Source organism: Desmodus rotundus, chromosome 8, assembly GCF_022682495.2.
Source record: "Desmodus rotundus isolate HL8 chromosome 8, HLdesRot8A.1, whole genome shotgun sequence".
Taxonomy (NCBI): Eukaryota; Metazoa; Chordata; class Mammalia; order Chiroptera; family Phyllostomidae; genus Desmodus; species Desmodus rotundus.
Genome location: NC_071394.1, coordinates 14,578,658 through 14,602,781, shown reverse-complemented (window position 1 = coordinate 14,602,781; position 24,124 = coordinate 14,578,658). Strand labels below are relative to the sequence as shown.

The 24,124-nt window shown below is 45.4% G+C and overlaps 1 protein-coding gene across 10 annotated transcripts in view; it reads right to left on the bottom strand.

Moving 5' to 3' along the window:
- Positions 1 to 24,124, bottom strand: part of SAMD12 (sterile alpha motif domain containing 12) — a 316,862-nt gene that overhangs the window by 173,264 nt on the left and 119,474 nt on the right. For all 10 annotated transcript variants that reach the window (XM_045181701.3, XM_045181702.3, XM_053929275.2 and 7 more), the window contains one exon: positions 13,677 to 13,806. In XM_045181701.3, the coding sequence (XP_045037636.2) occupies positions 13,677 to 13,806 (130 nt within the window). The remainder of the gene's footprint in view (positions 1 to 13,676; positions 13,807 to 24,124) is intronic.

Below are 24,124 nucleotides of genomic sequence, written 5' to 3'. Positions count from 1 at the left end.
TCCCAGATCGAAGAAATTGTCCTACGTGCAAACCAAACCATCCCGCCATATACAATTTCATTCATTTGGGCTTTATCAGCCTGACCAGTATCACCCACAGGGAACTCACAGGCTAATCCTTAAGCCCCATTTAACTCCCCCAAGCTTGTCCCCAGTATCACTAGTCATCTCTCTTATTTAACCCCTCAAATACTTAACATCTACATTTATCTGATGAGTAACAGATGTATATTTGGGAGTGTATAACACAAAACTGTGATTTGGGTGATTCAGTTACCTTCCCTCATTTTGATTTTTCAGTGTTTCCAGATTATCAAAGGGTCTTTTCACTTGGTCAATCGTAGAAAGATGTGTAGCAGATAAAAGTTTCTACAGAGCATCCTTTCTGGGCTTTTTAAAAATGGAGCTAATGAGGTCAACAAAGAGACGTTGTGAACACACGTGTTTGTACTACAGAAGATCCGGTTTCCTGAAAGCCACGGTGAACTCCTTCTGGAAGGAGCCCAGCTTCCTTCTCCACCTGCCTGTGTCTCTGTTCTGCTAACACTGGCCATCGAGTAATTGCTCAGCAAATGTTTATTGAGTAAATTAATGAGTACTAATTTAAAGGTAATTGAACAATTAGTAGGCAATGAATGATTTGTAAATTAGCAATTTATGATAAATTACAAATTATTTAGTTAATCAGTAAATAATTAAACTTCAATAGAGACCATGATAAAATATTCAGTAAGTAAACAAATTATTGGGATACAAAGGGAAGCCCTAAAAACTGAAGTTCTAAACTATAGGACATCTGCAACAGAAGGAAATGCTATTATTTTCAAACACTGTAACTTATACAGGGGCACTGAAACAAAACGGGATAAATTAGTGAGCAGCGCAATCCACGGTGCGGCCTGGCATAATAACCTACAATTAACAAAGATTTCTTCAATATTCAACTGCTAAAAGCCCAATTTAGAATCTCACTGTTAAAATATACTTGAGGAGTTTTCTATCCAAACCCCATTGTTTCGCAAATGAGGAAATGGAGCCCCGGTGCAGGTATGCGACCTGCCCAGGTTTCCTTGGCCAGCGCTGCCGGCCTCCTTGGCTGTTGTTTTTGTTTCTTTTCTTCTGTCCTTTGTGCCCACTAACATGAACCCAGTCCTGGCTTCCTCAGTGCTAACCATGTCATTTTTATGAGCTGGGCCATAAAAAATGGGGAATTAGGAGGTTGTGGTCCCCAATATACGAAGGTATGTTTGCAACACTTTGCCTTTTAAGTAGCAAGGCACGGCACCCTGCTATGGTCACCTTCTGAACCTGAGCCGGTTTTACCCTCAGTGGAGCAGGAAACAACCACTTCTATCGGCGCTGCTTCCGAGAAACACAGCAGACCTGTTCGTAGACTGAACTTATTCCCCAGCCTCTGTTTTTAAGTGTGCTAAGGAAATCCAACTTAAATGCCTACAGCCAGAGGTGATGAAGAGGGAGGGGTACAAATGACAAAAACTGCCAAGAGGAAGCCAGCCAGTGTCTTAAATAAAAAGCAGACAAAATGATAAAGGATACTTTTCCAACCAGGAAACAGGTCTATGCCACTATAGCACCTAACCCATGCTCAGAGAGAAATTGTAAAACATCTGTTTTTCCGTACTTTCTAGTCTACCTGTCCCTGACATTTTGCTCATTATCTAAAAAAAAAAAAAAAAAAAAGGTTTCAGTATAATTTTTTCTCCCTTCTATTTCTAGTTAAAGGTACCAATCAATATCTTTGGGTGAATAATAGCTTCAGTGTTAAATTATCTTGAGCAACCATGCTTGGGATATACATCATCGTAGAGTTCTGAATCTGCTAGGACAATGTTCTCCTCGGTTGAAAAAAAATTTCCCCCATAATTTGCATGCTCTATGGCTTAGAACAGCATTGAACGTTGTATAACAGCTAAATATGACTGGGCTGAGCATTTAATTAACAAGGGCCAAATGCATGCACGGGAGTGAGAAAGGTGGAACTTCCTTGGGAATGGAGTAAAAAATGGAGACGCAGGTGCCAGAGGAGCTGAGCACTGCCACCTACTGGCTGTGCAGGCTGGGTCAGTTTTCGTAAATTCCTCAGCTTTCAATTCTTTATCTACTATTGTATCAGTGGGGTTCTGAGGTTGGATTATGTGTGTGAAATATCACTTTACAAATTTCACATGTGACACAAATATCGGCGAGAAATTTCTTATGAGTAATAAAATTTATAAGATTCTGGAGACATCCTCAGAGTAGTTAACCGAACACATTCAGGAAATTGTTTAGAGAAAGAGAGGTCTGTCTCCCTTTTCTATTCTACAGCAGCATTTTTTTTTGTCTGTACCCAACTACAACTGCATCCTTTACCCTGTAACCATCTGTATCTGTCTGGGAGAGAGGCTAGTCTCTGACTTGAAGGTACTGCGAGCATGTTTTGTAAAAACAGGTAAGTCCATCCTCCCTTTTCCTATGTGCTCATCTGGATCATCACTGTGGGTTCACTACCACATGGCAGGTGTGGGGTTAAGATCCTTCCGGAATGACTATAGCAGTGCCAGCTTTCCGCCTCTAGATCCGCCCCACCATCCTCTGAAAGATTTTATAAAGAAGGACAAGGGCCAACACGCACGTTTGTGAAACTGCTCCCCGTTTGTTCTCTCCCGGGAAGGGATTCTCCTGTCCTCCTGTCCTGTGTTACCTGAGGTGTCCCAACCCCTGGGGGAAGACACTGAAAATGTAATGAATTTAAGGAAAACTGCACAAGCCTCCCTTTTGGAGTCCTCTTGGGGAAAGCTGACAGAAAGAAAACATTCAAAGAAATTACACCTAGAAATTACCTAGGGTCGCTTCTACAGAGGACAATGACAGGGATGTGAAGATATATTACTTTTCTGGTGCCCATGTGCCATGCTAGTCGCTGGCCACAGCCAGGGCAAAGGTGAAGGAATCCGATCAGTATCAGAGGCACAAACGCTGGCGAAAGACAATTACGAGTCTCACAACTGAGGGCTATCGACGTGGAGATTACAGGGTTTGGGGGTGCTGGTTTGCAGTCTCTGTGTTAGGGTATGAGGTAGGAGAATTCAGAACACAACGTAAGAATACAGGCCGGCCACAGACAGGGAAGGCAGGGTGGAATGTGGAATGGAGAAGCATATGGCCCCAGATATACAACTTATCTGGAAAGTAGAAATATATACAACATCCAGAGAATAGCTACTAACAGCCAGAGAAAATATGTGGCATCTAACGACTGCCACGGAAATGCACTTGCCACGCCTCTTTCAGTGGCAAGCGGCTCTCTAAGGCATGACGCCGCCCTGATAGATAAACCCGCAGGCATGGGCGACGGTCAAAAGCATGCATGTCCAGCGTCTGTGCCAGTCATTATTTCTGATGTTGGAACGAGAGGGGGATTTTCCACGTTTTTCTTTTTTGTATATGTATATTTTCTACATTTTCTAATCTACAAGAAGGAAGAAAGGTAATACTTGTTTTTAAAAGCTATGACTTCTAAATTCTTTTCATAACCCTTGCTGAGAAAACACCTTTGGGCAGAGGGAGGGCCGTCTGTTTTTGTAAATAAAGTTTTATCGGGACACAGCCGCCTCATTCATTTGCATGCTCCACAGGCGGAGTTCAGTAGTTGTGACAAAGACCATATGGCCTGCCTAATCAAATGTCCCTCTCTGGCCCTTTACAGAAAAGGTTTGCCAGCACCTGGGGTTGGACGAATTCTCGCCCTGATAGTGGAATGTCTATCCGTCGTGCCTACTGGTTGTGCGGGCTTGAGGAAGCCACACCCTTGGTTTCTCGGCCTCCACACACACAAAGTGAAGAATAACGCATCTCAGCACTGCGAATTCGTACTTAATTCAGTGCCTCAGCAGGAAATATTAGGAAACTCTCAAAAACATTGTCCTACTTATTATCTACCCCCTTTATACAAGATACAGTATTCCACCGTTGTGTGAAACCTAATGAAATTGCCCTTCCTGTTGGTGAAAACTGTTCAACATGAGCAATTTTATACACTGGCCGCTCACTACTCTCATTTCTCCCGTGTAAATTGTAATCTCTGACACAGTGCCAGCGTCATTAAGGTAGGTTTGGGTTAGCCCATTTGCCATGAGGGCTGCAAGTAATCCAGGCACCTGGAGGTCTGCGGTACGAGTTATCTGTGAAACACGTGCAAACTGACACTAATTGTCCCTGCAGTGTGACGGATTCTGTGCTCCTGCCCTGCTGCCATCAGCAGAGGCTTTGCAGGTGAACGATATGCTTTCCGCCCTACAAAGTAACACCTGTCTCTCGAAGTGCAGTGGGCCCAGCAAGCTGCCGCGACACGGTGGCACTCGCTCTCGGTGCTGAGCAGAGCGCCAGGCACAACCTGCCGAAACCCCCCAGGGGAGACATTCCTGAAGGGGCTATAGGACTCTGGATCCTGCAAAATTTCAAGTGTGTCATTCAAGTAAGTGTAGAGATGGCACTGTGGGGCTTAGTACAGCTCCCAAACAGGAGTTCTTCAAAAAAGTAAAACAGACTTCTCCAAGAAGGAGACAGGCAGACAGACATGAACATCAATGGCATATAATCCTAAGAAGCTGCAGACAGGAAAGTATGGGATAAGCTCATGAGAAGGAGGCAAATCAGGAGACTGAAGGACTAATCAAAGAATTCTTATCAACGGAAATGAAGAAAGGCCAAGTTCAGTGCTAAGCCTATCAAAAGAAGAACAAACTGCATTTAATCCAATCAACACTTATTAAAATGCCTATATTACGCCAGGCACTGGGTTAACACAGCCAGGAGACAGTAAGATAAATCAGATGCTATTTCTACCTTAGAGGAGTTTCTGGGCTGGTAGAAGGAAGATAAATACATACCCAATGATGCTAATATAATGCGGTAAGTGTTATAATATTAATATTAGAGCTGTCGCTCATTCGTTGCAAAAAATGTACAAACAAAACAAAACATAGAATGGGGAAGGAAATCAATTCTGCTTGGAAAGGCCCAGGAAGGGGAGGGAAGAGAAGAACAATTTGAGTTAGACCTTGGAAAATGAACCAAACGTGACCTCGGTGGGTATGGGGGTGAGAATGGGAGCGGTCTACTGCCGTGTCCCGGTAGGACAGACGTGAGAAACGGCTACAGTGAAGCTGAGGCATGTTTATGCGGGGCCTCACACACATCGCCACCTGCTCAAAAGCAAATTCTTGGCCCTTGCTGTCCATTTTTTTTGGCCGTGGGACCTGGGCAAAACTTTCCCTTCGGTCTTGGTTTCCCAAACTACAAAATCAATAAAAGCCATGAGGGCAGGAGAATATCACTCAAGAGAAAACTGAGTTGTGGGCCATGGGAATCCCCCAGCTGCCTTGACTATAAAGATTCTGCAGTGAGCAGTTGGCAGGTGTCAGAGGGGACTGCGTGGGGGGTGTATTGGAGTCAGATTTGTGGGTGAAACAAATATTGCTGCTGTTTCAGTTCTCTGACCCGAGAAACAACCAGTAGTTCATTTGGCAACAACTTCCATTCTTATCCTGTCGAATACCATCACTAATCGGAGACACACGCTATATTTAGAAGAGCAATAAACGTCCCCTTTGAGCAACAGCTTCCTTACGCTACCTCCAGCGTGGTGCTGTGCTGCGATGACAATGGGAAAAATAAGAATAATGTATTTTCTTCTTAAAGTAAAACTTACTCCATTTTTAAATCATGAGATTTTTTGTTGGTGTTAATATTCTTTGGTTAAAATATGATGGTGAGGGTAGTTTTTAACTTAAAAATTATTAATGCATAAAAGACAATGGTGGCAACTATATGCTGTTTCAAAATATTTTCTGAAATTAAACTCATCTGCGAAATCCCAGTCCCGGGTGCGCTGGTGCGGGCTCAGAGACGGGCGGGGTCTCAGTATGACAAGTACTTATGTTGTCTCTTTGTCAGTCGTAATCTTCCGACAACAGGTAGAAACTGTACCTGTCTCTGGAAAAATGTTCTGATATCTTCAGATTCTTCTTCCAGCGAAAACCACATCAAGTGCATTTCAAACCCAAATGCTTCATATCTCTACAAATATCTATAAATAATAGATGAATATAAAGCCACACCCATGTACCCATCCATCTATCATCTTTAATATAAATGATCCAACAGTCAGTACGGAAAGATGTAGAATGACATTTTCACTTTTTCCTTTCAGAAACCAGTATGCCATTTTAGAAAATTTGGAAAGCACATAAGTTATTAAAAATGACTGTACTGAGTTATAATTCACGTATAATAAATTTTACACACTTGAAAAATAGATGCCTTTAGACAAAGACATAAGGCATTTTTTTCAGGAAAGCTCCTTTGCCCCTCTGTGCTGCAAATCTCCCGCCCACCCCTGATTTCAGGCACCCGCTGGCCTGACGGTCCCCTAGGTTAACGTCGCCCGCCACACAGCTGCACACGCCTGGAACCACACATGGTGTGCACTCTCGTTCCTAATTTCACTCAACGCAGCGTGAGGTTCCCTCGTGCGGCTGTGAGGCATCGGTCGTCTGTCTCCTTGCTGCCGCTGAGCGGCGTTTCTGGTGGGGCATACCTGTTCACCCAGACTACTCTCGATGGGCCTGGCAGCTGTTGGGAACTTTATCTACTCTGAATGAAGCTCCTTTGGATATTAGCGAACTGGGATTTTTATGAACATATGTTTCCAAGTCTCTTGGGTAAATACCTCAGAGCAGAAATGCAGGAACGTTTAATAAGCATGTGATTAACTGCACAAGAAACGCAGTTTTTAAATCAGGTGGCGGCGTATCATACCACAATGTGCATGAGATCCGGTTACTGCACCTTTTCTGCAACACTTGGTATGGCCAGGCATTTGGATTCTAGTCATTCTGCTCAGGGTGAAGTGGCACCTCATTGTGGTTTTATTCACATTTTCCTGGTGACTTAATATTGCCGAGCACAGTTTCATGTGTTTATTGGCTGTTTTTAAATCTTCTCTGTGAAGTGTCCGAATCCGTTGCCCAGTACCATGGGGCTGGTTTCTGCTCCAGCTGAGCAAGTCTTCAGGGCTGCATCTCCTGCACGTGCCCCCTGCTCTCCAGATTCCGGGGCAACTGTTCGCCTCGTGGCATCAATTCTTTGCTGGGTAACCCCCCTCCCCCAGGTCTGTAAGATCTGCCTGTAGAAGGGAGCAAGGCCATGATTTCTGAAGCAAGAGGAAGGAGAAGATAGATGAAATAGAGGATACAAACTTTAGGGGAAGCTTGTAACTTCTCAGTGTAACAGAAGAAGTCATTCACTAGAGATGAAAGGGGAGCTTGGAAGGAGGCATTTTGGGATATCCGTTCAACAGGCTGCTGGGATGAAGAGCAGGGGGGCGGAGGGAAGGGCACCACGTCTCCACTGAGGTCTGGCAGCAGGAGTCTGGCAGGGGTGGGGGGTCGGGGGCAGGAGGGCCAACAAGGGCTTTTTTCAGCAAAGGTTTCTAACCTGGGTAGGTAAACAGGACCTAGGGGTGAGTTTCAATTAAACCTCAGCAGAACTTGCTGATAATTCAATGTTTCAACTCTCACCTAAGTGGCAAGTCCTACCAGAGGGCCTGCACTGGGAGCTGCAGGGTGGGTTACTTAGAGCAGAGGAGGAGGAGAAAGAAGTGCTTTCTGTAGGAGGTGAGATCCGAACTGAAGGCTGAAAGCGACTTGGGATTATCCAGGAAAACGGGTGGGTTTGAGGACGCTGGGAAAGAGCGTGGTGCTTCAGAGCCCTGCCCGGCAGGTCCCCAGGCCTGCAGCTTAGAGGGGGAAGCAGTCGGGAGAATGAAATGCCTGTAAGCACCAGCACAAATTTTAGATGAGAAAACAGTTTGCTTTAAAAAGTAATGAAATGCTCGTCCTGGAGATGTTCAAGTGCAGGCTGGTGGCCGGTCAGGCAGAAATGTCGGAGAGGATGCGTGGGGAGACATTTGGCTGGACTGGCGGGAAGACACATGTTCCCCCTTCTTCCTTGTGGATGGACTTCCCTGGCCAATGCTCCCGGCTGCTCTCTTGTGCCAGAGGAAGCGGGAACTGGGCTTGTTTAGCCCCCGTCTCCCATTCTGCCCGCTCCTGTGACCTGCGTGCCTGACAAAGTCACCTCTCTGCTACCAGGTGAAAGGGCCAGGGCCCGCCCCGCTGTGCCAGCAAGCGGAATGCCTAAATTAGGGGAAAATATTCTTAACAAATCAATTTGTCTGGAGCCTAAGTGACATTCTCCCAAAAAGCTTTAACAGGGATGAAGCTGATATTCTTGATCTTCATTCATTCTTCTCATCGAAAGGGGTATTTTTTATTGACCCCATAAACTCTTGGATGACATCCTAACTGAAGTCCTTTCCAACACCCAGAAGTTTATGGCCCTGAATCATCCAGGCAACCACATTCAGCACCTTTGGTTCAAGAATGCTGAGGAGTATAAAAATGACATCTGTATATGCATTCCATCAAAAGGGCTTAAAAACAAAGAATAAATTCTGTCCCTGGAAAATCAGATTACGGAAAACGTGGGCCCTGATGGTGACAGAAACTTTCCTATGCAGATAAAAAATGCTGCCTGAGGTCCAATAACAAATGTAGAGCAGTTCATACAAAAGAGAAATATCACAAAATACAATGATAGAGAAAAGTAGAACATAATATCCAGAGGGAAAACCAATAAAGACCAGAAAATACACAGAGGAGGCACACTGGTAGTTAAATATACCCACATTTTATTTGGCTAACCTGGATTCCATAAGAAGTATTCTCATAGGTATGTCACATAAAGTAATTATTCCACTTCTTTTGACACCTGTTAACAATACACCCCACTGGTCCCTGGGGAGCTCTCGCCATAATAAAAGACAACAGAAGGATAGAGGGGTGGAAAACCCCGGGGAAGTCCCCATCGAAGGGAACGACGATGTTAGCAAATACCCAGGTCCGAAAAAGAAGAGGAGGCTCCCCCTTTGTTCCACAGCACAGGCAGAACGGCCAGATTTCAGGTGCTCCGTCTCAGCAGAGCACTTTGAAAAGGGGAAAGAGGTATAAATGGGCAGTGCCTGAGGCACCAAAAGGACGAACGAATTCATCTCTTTTGCAGGAGACCATTGAGAAATAGGTCGAATCAATACTGACCATTTGCAGGGGAAACACATGTGATAACTATTTATTCTTGTATATACACATCTGGACATCTACAGGATGCCTGTTGCTGGTCCCCAAAGCAGCCAACACAAACACCTTTTACACATTCAAAGTAGGTTTCAAAGACATGTTTTGTATTCTGGGGAGGTCTGAGAGCTTCCCCCCTGAACATAAGTCTTTCAAGTTGGCAGGGGAAAGAACCCTTTCCAGACACGGACCTGCTGCTGGAGGAGGTGAGCGGACTTTATGAGCCACCAGAGGAGGAGGCCGGGCATGGTCAGGGGCAGAGATCCTCAAACCTGAAAGATTCCCAGCTGTGCATAAAAGAGAATTGGAAAAGTGGTCTGTGAGTCCATACCTGGCCCCAGTGGAGCTTCCTCATCAGCATTCTAAGCCGGGCCTTAGAAAGCTGGGGACAGAAATCTTGCAAGCACAGGAAAATAGACAAATTTCTTTCCTTGGAGCCTAATCTGATGATTTAAATCTATCTATCCTAATGCCTCTCAGGTGTTCTAACCAGTTTAGGCCTTTTTAAGAGCTCTTCTTCAGGGAGTTAACACCAGCAGCTTCTCTTCTGATTAAACACATCTGCCACAAAATAGCAGGTACCTTCTGGACACAATGAAATTCTCAGAACTTTTAACAGGAAATTTGCAAAAGGTTTTGCATGCTGATGCGTTAAAATGTATCTTCTTTGACTTTGGAGAAACTGAGTGTGGGGGGGAGTTTGTTTAGGATTTAATGTCCTTTCAACAAAGGCATCAGAAAATGTTAATATAGTGAAATTACTGGCTAAAACATAAATTAAAAAATTAAACTACCAAGGTGAAAGTTTACATTTGCAAAAAACTTCAGATCATGACTATCGTCAATGCAAAAACGAGCACATTTTAAGATTTTCTGTAATTCATTAATGAGGAAAATGATAGGATGTCGCCCCCAAAGGAGGACCCAAACGGCACACACATTCATACACCAGGAAGAGTGAAACGCATGTGTCGATGGAAGGCGAAACTCACCTTTGTCACAGCAGCTAGGGAGGACAACTGAAACTCTGTGGGACAGGATTTGCATGTCTACAGCAAGAATTACCCTGTATTGCTATCAGTTATCGAGGGATTTGCCAGGTTGTAAACCAGCTCTGTAGAAACAGAATTAGATAACCCAAAACAGTGTGCTGTGGATGATGCATAGCTTTCTACGGAAGCACAAAGTTTTACCTATACAGATCACTGACCACCTTATTTATTGCTGTATTCCCAAAACCTGGTACAGGCTGGATGCTCCATGAATACTTGCTAAATGGATAAATGTCTATTATGCATGGAGCAAGGCCCTTCACATGCATCATCCCATTTAATTTTCCCAGAACCACTTTAAGATAAATATTGTCATTTCACTGATGAGAAACTTGGGACGTGTCCAAGGTTGGGGGTTGAGGACAAGGTGGAGGGATTTGACGCAGATCTGAGATCAGAAAGCCCGACCTTTTTTCTTTCCATTTAATATGTATCCTTTTTATTTACACTCACTGTACCGTGCGCCTCTAAATCACGGGACTGTTCACATGTTACACTGATACACCGTGCCTCGTTGATGAGCATTATATTGGAGATCCTGGTTTTAAGGAAAATAGATGAACAGCTGTACTAGGAGATCTAAGCATAAACCAGAGACACATCTTTATTGCAGCCTCGCAGACAAGCTCGGCAAGTTTACCGGCCCAGATGCTCCCCTGCCCCTCGTAGGTGCTCCCTTCCCAACTTTCATAAAAATAAAGATAGATGAATTAACCTGTTTGTGTGCTGTTTGTGGGCACAGAAATCAGGACAGCACCTCAGAAAACAGCAGCAGCTAATGTTCACTGCATGCTGACAATGACCATGAATGCCTGTCCCAGCAACCCTACCAGGTTGAGACTATGGCCATCCCCTCGTACAGCTGAAGAAGGACGCAGTGCCTCAAGTAACTGTCACGAAATCACACGGCGCAGGTGCCGCTCTGGGCTTCGTTGACCTGGCACTTGTACCCAGTGCGCTGACCGTCCCCTAAGTCTCTCTGCTGCCTGCCGAGGCTGCTCAGGCGTACTCTGTCACCCCACCTTGATATTTTATAAACCTCTTCGCTTTTGCTGATTACAACCTCCAAGGGTACCAGGATCCCCATCGCTTTCAGCTTCGCAGAGCTGAACACTGCAGGCTGGCCCAAGTTCTGAGAGCTATTTCCTGGCCACTTGGCTCTTGTGATCATTTGGGTATTTTACATTCTATCTTGGGCCAGAGAACAGGGGAAGAAAGTGACCTCAAATAGGTGAGTGTCAAAAAGCAGTGGACCCAGTGTTTATCTGAAATCATTCTCTCTGATCCCTAAGTCCCCAAATGATTCCCTGCTTTCTTTTCTTGCCAGAAAACAGACTGCCCATGGGGTGAAGTAACAGTATGCTTTTAGACACCTCCCCACGAGTCTCAACACAAATAATAACGCAACGCTGACATGTAAGAGGTGCCAATACGTGGCTGACTCACTCGTTTACCTATTGCATTGAAGTTTTACAACAACCCTGTGAGACGGGCATTATTATCATCTCTAGCTTGGAGAGGAGGAAGTGAGATTAAACAGCTTGCTCAGAGTCCTATCCAGGATCTTGCCCGAGGTCCCCAGGAGGCTGCAGCTGACCGATGCCAGCAGTGTCCCACGGAGACTGAGTGCGCCACCCAAAGCAAAACGGCAGCTGTTTGAAACCCCATCTCCTTCCCACACGCCCTCTCCTCATGTCACTTAGCAGAAAGCCTTGGGAAGTGGTACCATTTGCTCCACAAGCATTGAAGCATGAGATCTTCATTTCCATGGAGCAAAAGGCTCATCCTCTCCAAACCATTATAAATGCGTACCCTTCCTTCAAGGGCATCTCCTAGTTCTCACCCCTCGTGAAAGGTAATACCACTTGCACATACGACCACAAAGAAGGCTTCGCCCGCACTATCTCAGGCACTCAGAAGTATCAGGCAGACATTATTGAATGAGGGCTACCATGATCAGCCAAATGGTTCCTAACTGACTGATCACTTCCGGGGGTGGGATAACTGACCTGATGCGGGATGTCCTTATATTCTTAGGGAGGGACTGAGAAATAAAATCTAACACCTGGAACCTGAGCAAAGTTCCAACTCTGCCCTCAGGATTTCAGGAATTTCATCCAAGTGGGCCATTCCCTCTGGTTGGTGGGGAGAGAGGAAGTGAATTAAGGACCTTTTTATACTTAAATTAGGAGTATTTCATGGTCTGTGTAGTCAGTTTGAGCTACACTTGGGTGTGTTCTTTATATACTTTAACATTATCAGCTTGGTCTGCAGGACTCTATGATAACTTAGCTTAGCTGTTTTTTAAACCTCGAGGGTTATTCCAAATCAAGTTTTCTATACAATTCGAGTACATAAAACAGACAGGCAGCCTCCAGGGAAACACACTTTGAAACCACCCACCGAGTCCTGCCCTAGGGAGGCAGGATCTGCCCCAGCTCTCAGAGTTACAGGGCAGAAACTGAACTGCAACAACAAGCACTTTCTGCCTAACATGCCCCTTTGCAAACTCATTGGAGGAAATAGAATAGAGAGGGAGAGGGGAGGATTTCAGCAGATAGAAAGGACAAGTTTGGAAAGAGCCTTGGCATCCAGAGTGCTGAGCCACTCTAGAGCAAGTCACTTTCCCACCGGAACATCAGTTTTCTCTTAGTGACAGGGAAGAATCTGCACTAGAATCAGGACTTTCTGAAATTGTTTTTCCTCCTGCAGCACAGGTGCGGTGCACAGAGCGTGTTCCTCGGCCCTAGCTTTGATGAGGGTGTTTGCAGGGGAGGGGGAAGGGAGGTGGCTGGCGGGTTAAGCAGACTCAGGGTGCCGGGGCAGGTGGGCTCTGGAAGAGACCTCCTTACTCTGATGGCTTCCCACAGAAGGCCTGTCCTCTCCTCCTCACCCACCCCATTCTACGACTGAGAGACTTGACCCTTAGGGCTTTTACAGCTCATTATACAAATGTTCCCAGCGCTTCCTGACCACCACATACAGTGCTCAAAGCCCCTTGATCTAAATGGAGTCTTAATTTGTGCTTTGAAGTATGGGGAAGGTAACTTCCTCAGGGGCAGTGAGTTAGTATTATAGTCACTTCAGAGTTTTCCTATTTAGAAATCTTTTCTACATAGAATGTCTACCTATTGATCCTGAAACCAATTTGATGTGAAAGACTTCCTCCCTTTCTTTTCTCTGGGATTGCTTTTATTTTCTCTAGACTCCCCCAACCCCTTGCCCTGATTTCCACCACGGCTCTCTGTAACAATGTCTTCTGCTCGTGCAGTAGCACGGCTCACGCCGGTCTGGAACTGATCATCCCTTTCAAAGCACACCCATGCCAGCGAACTTCGGCAGGAAGATGCGGGCTCGTTGCACGGGTATGGGAAAGGCCATCGCGGTGGGGAGGGGAGTGAAATGGTCCGGACACTGCATGCTTTACCAGTTATGTCGTGCTGTTTGAAGGACTCGCTGTAGATCTGGTACTGATTCGGACAGTGCTTCTTCAACCACTTGCAGACATCCTGCTGAGTCCACAGAGCCACCGGTTTTGACAGTTTCACCGTCGCTGACTGCAAATGAAGACGGCAAAGAATGTCTGTTACTGCCAACCACATGCCTAGAAAGGCACCATTATTAGAAGTCCTAGAGTGCGGTAAGGGACATAGGCTGGGTTCCCCAGGGATGAATATCTGGCTCCTATCCTCCTGACCTCGGCAGACCTTCTCCGTACCCCCGAAAACCAGCAAGAAAAGCTCCAGGTGGAGAAGCCCATGAAAATGACGTCTATCCTCCAGTTACCCTCTCCACTGGGAAAAATCTCCAGGGAGGAGTGTTTTCTGATGACTACCCTAACAACAAGACAATGGGGTTGCTAAGCAATTAACTAGATTTTAGCGGGGGTGGGGGGAATAGCTACTTCCCATTGGCCTTTCTCTGTATTCCAAGAAAGTGTCCATCGCATGTCCTCTGATATCTTCAGGGCCTAGCACAACAACACTGGTCCTGGCAGATGCTAACAACTATCTTTAAAATGAATGTCACAGGACTCAGACACTGCATGCTAACAAGTGCAAGTCGGCCTGGGAGCTCTGGACCGAGGGCAGTTCTGTAAAGTGCAGGAACGTTAGTTATGCTGCAGCGAGGATGCCAGAAGTCAATTCCACCAGCGTGTGGGGCATGGCCATGAGACAATGGGGGTAGTTAAGCCTGCGGAAGCCAACGAGCCAGGGCCCTTGATTGCTCACTGGATCTTTCAAGGAGGTGTTTATGAAACCAAACTTAACAGAGGTATGAGGACCCAGCCTTTGACAGATTGTGGGTTACAAAGACATTTGTTAATTGAAAACAGTCAACTGTGCTAGATGTGGGTCTTCCTCATGGGTCCCGGGAACTTGGTTGAACCTAGATACAAGCTTAGCTACCTGTAATGTTTATCATCCGGGTGTCAGCGTTTGCCAACAAAGTGGGATTATAATGTTGATAGTTCTTTTTTTTTTAATGTTGACAATTTTTTAAAAACATTTTCTTTCTTTTTAGAGAGAAGGAAAGAGGGAGAGAAACATCAATGTGTGGTTGCCTCCCATGTGGCCCCCAGTGGGCACCAGGCCCACAACCCAGGCATGTGCCCTGACTGGGAATCAAACTGGTGACCCTTTGGTTTGCAGCCCACGCTCAATCCACTGAGCTACACTGGCCAGGGCTAATGTTGATAGTTCTTTAAAAGATGTTGGGAGGCACACAGCCGTGGCTGTAAATATCCCTGACCTTCTCACTAGGGCACGCTTGCTGTCACTTCTCTTTCAATCTTTCCCATTAAGTCAAGGGGAGAGCCTCAATTCTGTGTGAGTGTGATTTATCATCTTTCTAACACCTGCTAGCATGTTTTTTGACAAAGAGAGAGGTCCCTTCGGCATCAGCTCCTTCAAAAGTCAGCAGTTATATTTAGTGTCTAATAAGTTGTTTTTAATTTTATTATATTTAAAGTTGCTTTTATTTTATGGCAAATAAATAACAAAAAATAAATATTATTTTTGGAAGTACTGTCTAGTTTGCTTTTAAAACAAACTTGAGTAAAAAACCCAGTAGGTCAATTTTAAGAAAAACAAATCAAGGAAACAATCATGCAGATAATAAGATAATAGTAAAAATAATGGAAGTGACACACAGGACATGCAAGTTTGGGAAACCTAGTGCTTCGGTGGTGTTTTTCATTACTTTATTTTCAGTGGTATGCTTCTTTGTGCCGTCATTCAGAAAATAATCACAAACAATACTTAGGTCACTTTTTACTTTGTGCTGTGGTAACTTTTTTCTTCCAGGTTTGTGAAATATGATAGATTTTATACATGTGCACATACACACACATGCATGTACATATATCCCTCTCTGCTCTTCAAGATACTGTGTCTGCCAGGCTCACCCTCTCTGGCACTCGGCCTTGGAACATGGCCACCATACTGTGAGGAAGCCCAGGCCACCCGAAGAGACCATGTGTAGGAGTTTTGGCCAATCGCTGAGCTGAAATCTCAGCTTACAGCAACCACCAACCCCAAAGCTCAGACAAATGTGAACAAGCTCCAGATGATTCCAGCCACCAGCCTTTGAATCTTCCCGCCGAGGCCCCCAGACACCATGATTCGGAGAGCAGCTGTTCCTGCCGAGCCCTGAGTGAACGCCTGACCCACATAACCCGTGAGCATCATACACGGTTGTCTCCCACTGCTAAGTTTTGGGGTTATTTGTTCTGCAACCCTAGTAACTGGAACACTAAGTTCTTTGCTCAGCGAAGACAGAACTGTTACAACTGCTCTCCAGAGTACCTTGCATTTAATAGCTGCTCTGTACAGCCACAATGAATAAGTGAATGAACTAATGAAATGAAACCATCCTCACTGAGTCTGCACTCACAGATCTACTTCCTCTTTAGTGTGCAGTGAACTTCAGGCCCAGCCCTCGCTGCCCTCCACACACCTGTGTTGCTCTCACCTGGCTCCTAATCAAACGTGGCCTCTCCATTCAACCCTACCTCTCAGAGTCAGAGGTTTCCCCTCGGCTTTCCTGGTTGGGATGAGAGACGAGGACCTCTGGCAGGAATGGTACAAAGGAGTGAGCGTCTTGTTGTTTAGTCTTTCCCTTTATTGTCTGTCATCACCGCTTTTCCTTTGAATGACTAGGAAACTAGAATTTTGGCTCTTTTAGCTAGAAATGAACTTACCACCACATTCCACAAGTCAGCACCTCTGAATCTGCCTCTTTCCTGCTCTAAACATCGCCTTCAGATTAGCTGAATGAGTTCATAGCTGACACATCATTACCCCGAAACCCTTTGCAAGTTCCCTGCAAGTAAAGCTAATCGCAGCTCTTGAAAACTCCTATAAACCAGTCACAGAAGGCTGTAAATTAGGAGGGGAAAGGCAAGAGGATAAAACTGCTTACACATCAATATACTAAACTTCCTGGAGGGTCATTCTTTAAACCTGCGCATTTCCTAAGAGAGAGAGCCCTCTCAGCCCCAGCACCGGCCCATTCACCTGGAGACTCAGATGGAGATGAACTCGAACATGACAAGTCACCTCGGAACTCAACCGCACCTGCCCGCCGTGTATGCTTTTGTTATAAATATTCCTGTTATCATAAATCCAGGTGGTCTGAGGCTAACACTGAAAACACCGATTCACTTTTCCTTCAGAATATGTACTCTTCCTAAGCAGTCATTTAGTAATTGCTTGCTGGAACAGCAAAAGACACAAAGCTTTGGGCATAGATTTGTTTAAGGCTACATGAATATGCCTCCATGTATACTGGTGTAGCAAACAAAATGGGGAGGGGCAAAGAGTCCTGCCACTAGTAAGCCCTGTTCATTTGTCCTCAATCGAAGGCAATACAAGTATCGGCCCCATTAATCAGCTGACTCTTTGCCTTAGCTTTATTATGAAATTGTTACCAGTTTGTTCCACATTAAGAGCCCCAGTGACTCCAGCTGCCCCAGGCTGCTGCTGCTGCTTTCTGGATTCTTGGAGGGAGCCCACCTTCCTTTGCTCTGCCTGAATTTGTCTTTGCAGCACCTTCGGCCCCTCAGGACTTCCCTGTCTATTGTGATGTCCCATCCCCAAAAGCAACCAGGTTTGGGGAGGGGCTGTCATAACCTGATTCCTTTAAAGACCTCAGCCTTTATTTCCATGTGCAATTCAAAACAACAAGCATTTGTTCAACTCACACCAACCTATTTATCACAGCGCCCCACTGGGCAGTGCAGAGTTGTCCAATGGTCAATGAGGTATTTTAACTGCTCTCGTTTCTCCAGCCACCCAACACCACACCTCCCTTTACACCCAATACATGAGTATTTTCTCAGACATGCTGTGTCTTTTTTTTTCCAAAGTGGGAGCCTAAACCCAAATAATAATAGTTTATAAAACAAAGAGATAATATTTCATATTCATCAGAAACAGTCAACTAATAAAAAAAAATTCCTGCTCAGCGGCAAACGTTCAAAAACACGTGCCCCGGTTCCTTCTCTGTGCTCAGGCAGCTACAGCACCCACACCTCTGGGGACATTTTGGGGGCTTTTGCTGGCCAGAGGGGCCGGAGGCAGTTGGTTATCTTACCCCCTGTGCACCGTGACACGAAGCAGAACTGCAGGCGCCGCCCTTCTGAGTCGGTCCTGGCCCTTCTCTACACCAGCTAAAAGCGCCTTTGCCTTCTATTTTACAGCAAAGACTTCACTTTATGCCAAAGACAAGTCTCTGAGGGTAAGTTCGTTTGCAAATTACCTTTTTATTTTTTTTGCAAGTGATTCTCTTTTAGGCAATAACTTCAGCTATGCCTTATAGTAATTTCTGATTTGTATTTAACTGGAAAGAATGCTTAACTTTCAAGTTCTTTAAGGTAAACTTGAAGCTTTTCTGCTAATAAAATAATTGCATGCTTTAAAGAAGTTTGTGCCCTGACTGGTGTGGCTCAGTGAGTTAAACGTTGTCCCAAAAGGCAGCTGATTGGATTCCCAGTCAGGGCACATGCCTGGGTTGCAGGCCAGGTCCCAGGTTGAGGGCATGTGAGAGGCAATTGTTCAATGTTTCTCTTGCACATCTATGTTTCTCTCCCTCTCTTTCTCTCTCCCTTCCCCTCTCTCCAAAAATAAATACATTAAATCTTTTTTAAAAACGAAGAAGTTTGTTATTGAAAGAATATATACAAAACACTTTTAAAGTTAAATCTTATTGTGTCATCCAATTATTCCTTATCTGTTCTGCAATATAAAGTCCCCTTCGATTTACTGGGTTTTGATTAAAGAGAACACTGCCATTTTAAGCTCCCAGTGGCTGTACAAACTCTTCACTGGGAAAGCTTACACGAGGCCCACTGAGTTGACTGTGAAAAAGTAGAGGAAGCACAGAGTGCTTCCACCCACTAGGAGGACAAAGGGAGCTTTTTGGCCAAATATCAGAGAGCGGTAAACATATTTGCAGTGTCTCATTTATAAGCAAGATTTGCAAGCTCTAACATTGCCTTTTCCCTTCCTGACCATCTTGCAATGCTTTTTCTTTAGTTCCCAATGTACCATTTAATTGGCTTTCATTGTGTAATCTTACTCAAGATTGAAAAAAGAAAGGAGACTGGAGGGGGGAGAGAGCAGCGCACACACACAGCAACTCATCAAAGTCTATTTCTAGCAGTGTTTGATGGACTATGATGAATATAGTAAGGGATGTGTGTGTGTGTGTGTGTGTGTAAGCAACTTTACTTGAATAAAGACTAAATATAATTACTATTTTTTTCTTTTCTCTTGTTTTTGTGGGGGGTGGGCAGGTTGGTGGGAAGGAGAACTGCACAAATTTGGGGGAAACAATGATCTAGATTCAAGACTCTTCCTGAAAATTTGCAGTATCAGCAAACGCATCCTGTGGAATAGGCCACGCTATTGCTATTGAGCTCTAGTGGTTTAAAACAGTCTCTTATACTGGAGCCAAAATCAGACTCCCATCGTCTTCCTGATTCTTGAGTCCTGCCTTTGCAGCAACAGGACTTTCGCCATCCACTGCACGGACTTCCGCTGCGCACAGCGTATCAGCGCTCTCCATTAGGTCTCGTGCCTTTCTTTTTTAAGCCCCAGTATATGCTAATGAATCCTCAATTACATCTCCAGGCCAGTCTTCTCTCCAAACTACTGACTCATACATACCGCTGATGACTTGTTACACTTGTAAATCTAGTAAACATTTCAAACCCAACATGTCCGAAACTGACCTCTTATCCTCCAAACTGCCTTCCTCTCACCAGAAACTCACAGACTCTCTCTTTCCTGTGTGTTCCACATCTCGTCTATGGGAGAGTCTGGGGCGTGGGGGTCTTGAAGGGTATTTCCACACTCCAATCACTTTTCATCACTAACGTTGCTAGGAGCCCGATCAGAAAGAAACGCTATCTTGCTGGACCTAGGTTACTTCATCCAAGTACCTAACACGCCTAAGGCCATTCTGTTTTTACCTCGCCCTTATTTTAAATCTTTAAATAGTTTGCACAGCCTCGAGCAACCTGGCTTCCCAGTATCTGGTGTCAGCTTTACTGCTCTTTGCCTAACAGGTTCTCCTCCCACTGTTCCCTGCGCTTGTTCACAAATGCCAACTATGCCTACTTCTCATTTTGCCTGGAATGCTCTTCTCCCACATACCTACATGGCTAATTCTCTTACTTCCTTCGAGCCTAAACTCAAATATTACCCTGATCTCCCCATTTAACAAATGCCACCCTCCCACTCTGGAGCTTCCAGTACTTACTCTCTTGCTCCGTTGTCTCCATCTCGATAGCAAGTGTCATCTAATGCATGGCACAGCTCACTTATTCTGTCTCTTGTTTATCATCCGTCTCTTCTCATGTCCTTGCACCCTCCACAAGGGCAGGGATCTTTCTTATTTTGTGCAGAACCCCAAACTCCAGGACAGTGCCTGGCACGTAGCTGGTGCTCAGTAATTATTCGGCAAATGAATGAAAGAACTGCCTGGTTGGTCGTGTATCACAGCTATCCTTGAGTGTCAGAAAACAGGTTCAAGTCCCAGCTGTGTTCTTGACATTCCCAGGCTGGGAATAAAACAGCCTTTCCTCTGATTAGATTTCTCTCATACTGAGCCAAAAAAGCAGAGTCATTCTAGCGCTACAGTTCTTAGCAACATAGATCACATTGCTGAGCCTCTTTTTATGCGGATACAGGAGTGATGTAATGGAAAAGGCTTGGCATTTGGAAGCATGGGGACCTGACCTGAAGGCCAGCTGTGGCATTCACCTTGGGCCAGTCGCTGGACCTGTCTACACATGGTCCTCAGTGCACTAGATATAATGCCTGTCTTGTCCTTGGCAGAAGGATTAGAAATGGTTCACCTAAAGCACTTTAAAAGTGCTTGCCACATACTTTGTGTTCACATCTCTTTTTTTCTTCTTAATGATTTTTATTTTTTAAAGATTTATTTATTTTTAAAGAGAGGGGAAAGGAAGGAGAAAGAGAGGAAGAGAAACATCAATGTGTGGTTGCCTCTCACACACCCCCTACTGGGGACCTGGCCTGCAACCCAGTCATGTGCCCTGACTGGGAATCAAACCTGAGACCCTTTGGTTCACAGGCCAGCACTCAACCCACTGAGCCACACCACACCAGGGCTGTGTTCCCCTCTCTTGAATGGCACTAACATGCTCTCTGGCTGGACTCCCAAGCCTGATCTGAGGAAGCAATAGTGCAGCACACTTAGGTTATTCTGCAGGCATTGTGAGATGGTGTTAGGTGTAGAGTGCGAAGACCCAAAGAAAACAACTGAAAAGGAAGGCGCTGGTGGAAAGGGTGGGTGGAAGAACAAGAAACAAGCGAGAAAATAGAGCAACAGGGAAGAAAAGAAAGATGGAAAGATAAAGATACCAAATTAGGAGAGGTAGAGAGATGCTGTCCTTACCCGGACTGGGCTTTACTGTGATAGACAACCATCCCCTCGTTTCTTCCAGGGACAGGCTACGCCAGTGGTTTCCCTCTGGCTCACAGCCCGCTCCTTCCTGTCTCCAGGGATCACCATTGGCGAAGTGTCCTGATCCCATGTCAGAGGTCCATCCCACATTCCCCAGGCTCCTGATGGAGCTATTCATAAAGGAGCGCCATCCAGATGTACAGATGCAACTGCTCACAAGCTGTGAAGTGAACGCCTGCATGTAATGCTGGTAAGATCTGCTGCTTCCCAAATGCATGCTGCTGGGTGTCAGGGTTTCTAACAATAAAACCTCAGAGAGGGAAGACAGAGACGTGCAGAGGCAGTGAACAGGAAACACGCTGTCTCTGGCATCCCAGATGGCTCTGGGCATCAAGGCCTGCTCTTCCCATCAGCCCAGATTGTTGCACCTGTCAAGAGGAATATGGAGGGGGAGGATCACGCTGCCCTCTGTGTCTGCTCTGTCGCAGTACAGCAGAAAACCCACCACTTATCTGCCCAGATGAGCACGCTCCACAGGAGGTGCTGAGCGTGCAAAGTGCAAAGCTGTACACGCGCTCTGAGCACGGACCTTACAGGCCAGCCCCTGGGCGGGTGCTGGGTGAATGAAAGCACAACAAAAGCAAAACTGGAAACAAATAGGAATCATAAAAACGGCTATTGATCATCATCATCATTTCGTATCTCTTCTACAATTCCTTCGGAATAATAATGTGCTCGATCAATACCAAAGATGTCCTCAATGCAAAATGACCCTCTGTAATATGACCTGAGATCTGTCAGTCACAGGGTGGCATCTATTTCTCCATTGCTTGGGTCTGGGGGTGGGAGCCCTGTGGCCTGCTTTGAGCAAAGGAAGGTGGAGGTGATTTCTCAAGAGGCCTTTGTGCTTGTGTATTCCTTCTTGCTCCTCTGAAACCACTATGAGAACATGCCTGGCAGAGCCTGAGCAAATGAGGCTTGGACACATGCACACAAGGTCATGAATGCCATTCCAGGCATCCATACATAATCCCAGACCTCCATACTTAATCCCAGACATCCATACTTAATCCCAGACCTCCACACATAATCCCGGACATCCCTACTTAATCCCAGACATCCATACGTAATCCCAGACCTCACACATAATCCCGGACCTCCATACTTAATCCCGGACATCCATACAATACCTAATTCCAGACATATATAATTTGTTAGATCCAATTTCATAACATAACACATGGATAGAATTAAATATAACACTTCAGATAAATCACCTTTAATCTTCCTGACAAGCTGCAACATAATTATTTTTCACTTTACAGAGAAATGGGCTTAGCGTGGTAAGGTAACTCATCCAAGGTCACACTGCTAGTGAGTTCAGACTCCATGCTTACTTCGTGATATCACTCTGGCTTGATGGACACAGGAAGAAAAAAACATGTGAGCTATCTCATTGAGGTCTCCGATGCTAGAATTTTTCCTTAATTGAATCAATTAAGATAAATCTGATCCCAAACAACCCTGCCTCTGGCCTAACCTGGGTATGCCAGGCGTGGAGTTCATCTGACCCCAGGTCCAGAGCTCTTCCCACTCGCCTGTCGAGGGAGGACGCACGTGTTCTGCTCGGTACAAAGGGGCAGTGCTAATCTCTGCCTTTCCAGTGCAGCTCCAGCAAAATGTGAGCAAAACCACCCCTGTCCATCTTGCAAAGTTTCTGTGAAGATCAAATGAAACAACTGAAAAGCCGAGGGTTCCTATAATTTGACAGACAAGGGAAGGCTGACGGCCCCCAGGGCAGCTGGGGCTTCGGTGCTGAGGGCACTCGCGAGAAAACCCCAGCACTGAGAAAGTGCCCCTGCAGTTGGATGTAGTGGGGGCAGGGCGGCGGCTCCAGGCTTGGAGAGCCTGAAAGTTCTAGATCTGTGAGGGCAGGGGTCAGTTTATGCACACCTTCCAACCCGAGTGTTCTGGGGCTGTAAAAGGGAAGCCTACATGAAGAGCAGTTACTGCCCAGCTCCGTGACTTCTCTGTGGTCAATGTGGCCACACGGTCCGTTCAACTGAATGGCAATGTAATTCAGTGGGGGCTGTTACACACTGAATATTTGTCTTCTCCCAAAGCACAGAGGTTGATACTCTAGCCCCCACTGTGACTGCATTTGGAGATAGGTCCTTTGTGGAAGTAGTGAAGGTTACGTGAGGTCAGAAGGTGGGACCTTGGCCCAACAGGGTTAGTGTTCTTGTATAAGGACAGACATCAGAGAGCTCTTTGTCCCTGTCCCTCCTGCCAGGTGAGGACACAGGAAGAGAGTGGCTGTCTGCAAACAAGGGAGCTCTCACCAGAACCTGAGCATGCTGGGACACCCTGACCTTGGACTTCCAGCCTCCAAAGCTATGGAAAAATAAACGTCTGTTGCTCAAACCCTACAGTTGACGGTATTTTGTTGTGGCAGCTCAGTCTGACTAATACAGGGGCAAACTCTCGTTCCGATACATGGTAAATCTGGCCAAAGGATCCGACAATCCAGGATGGAGACAGCGTTGAGAATCTCACCACACACGGATAGTAGGGAAGAGGATAAAATGGAGGTGAGGTGAATGATAAGACAACCAAAAAGACCCCACACTTTTCATATATGTTTACATTTCAAATACTGACTTCTCCACAATTAAAGAAAACTGTGCTCATTGACAAAATTACCCTCATTTGTATAAACTGTTTTTCCAGAATCCATGTCTGTGCCCATGTCTTCACAGCCACATCCCCCTCTGAAGAAGAAACGTGTTTAATAATTTAAGTAATTGTTGTGCTTCTATAACCTTCCTGGTTATTTGTAATCTTCTTATGGTTAGCAAATAAAGTATACTCATGATTTAAAAGTTATACGAGAGGAATCGTAGTGAAAAACATCAGTTTCCTTTCCCATTTCTCCGCACT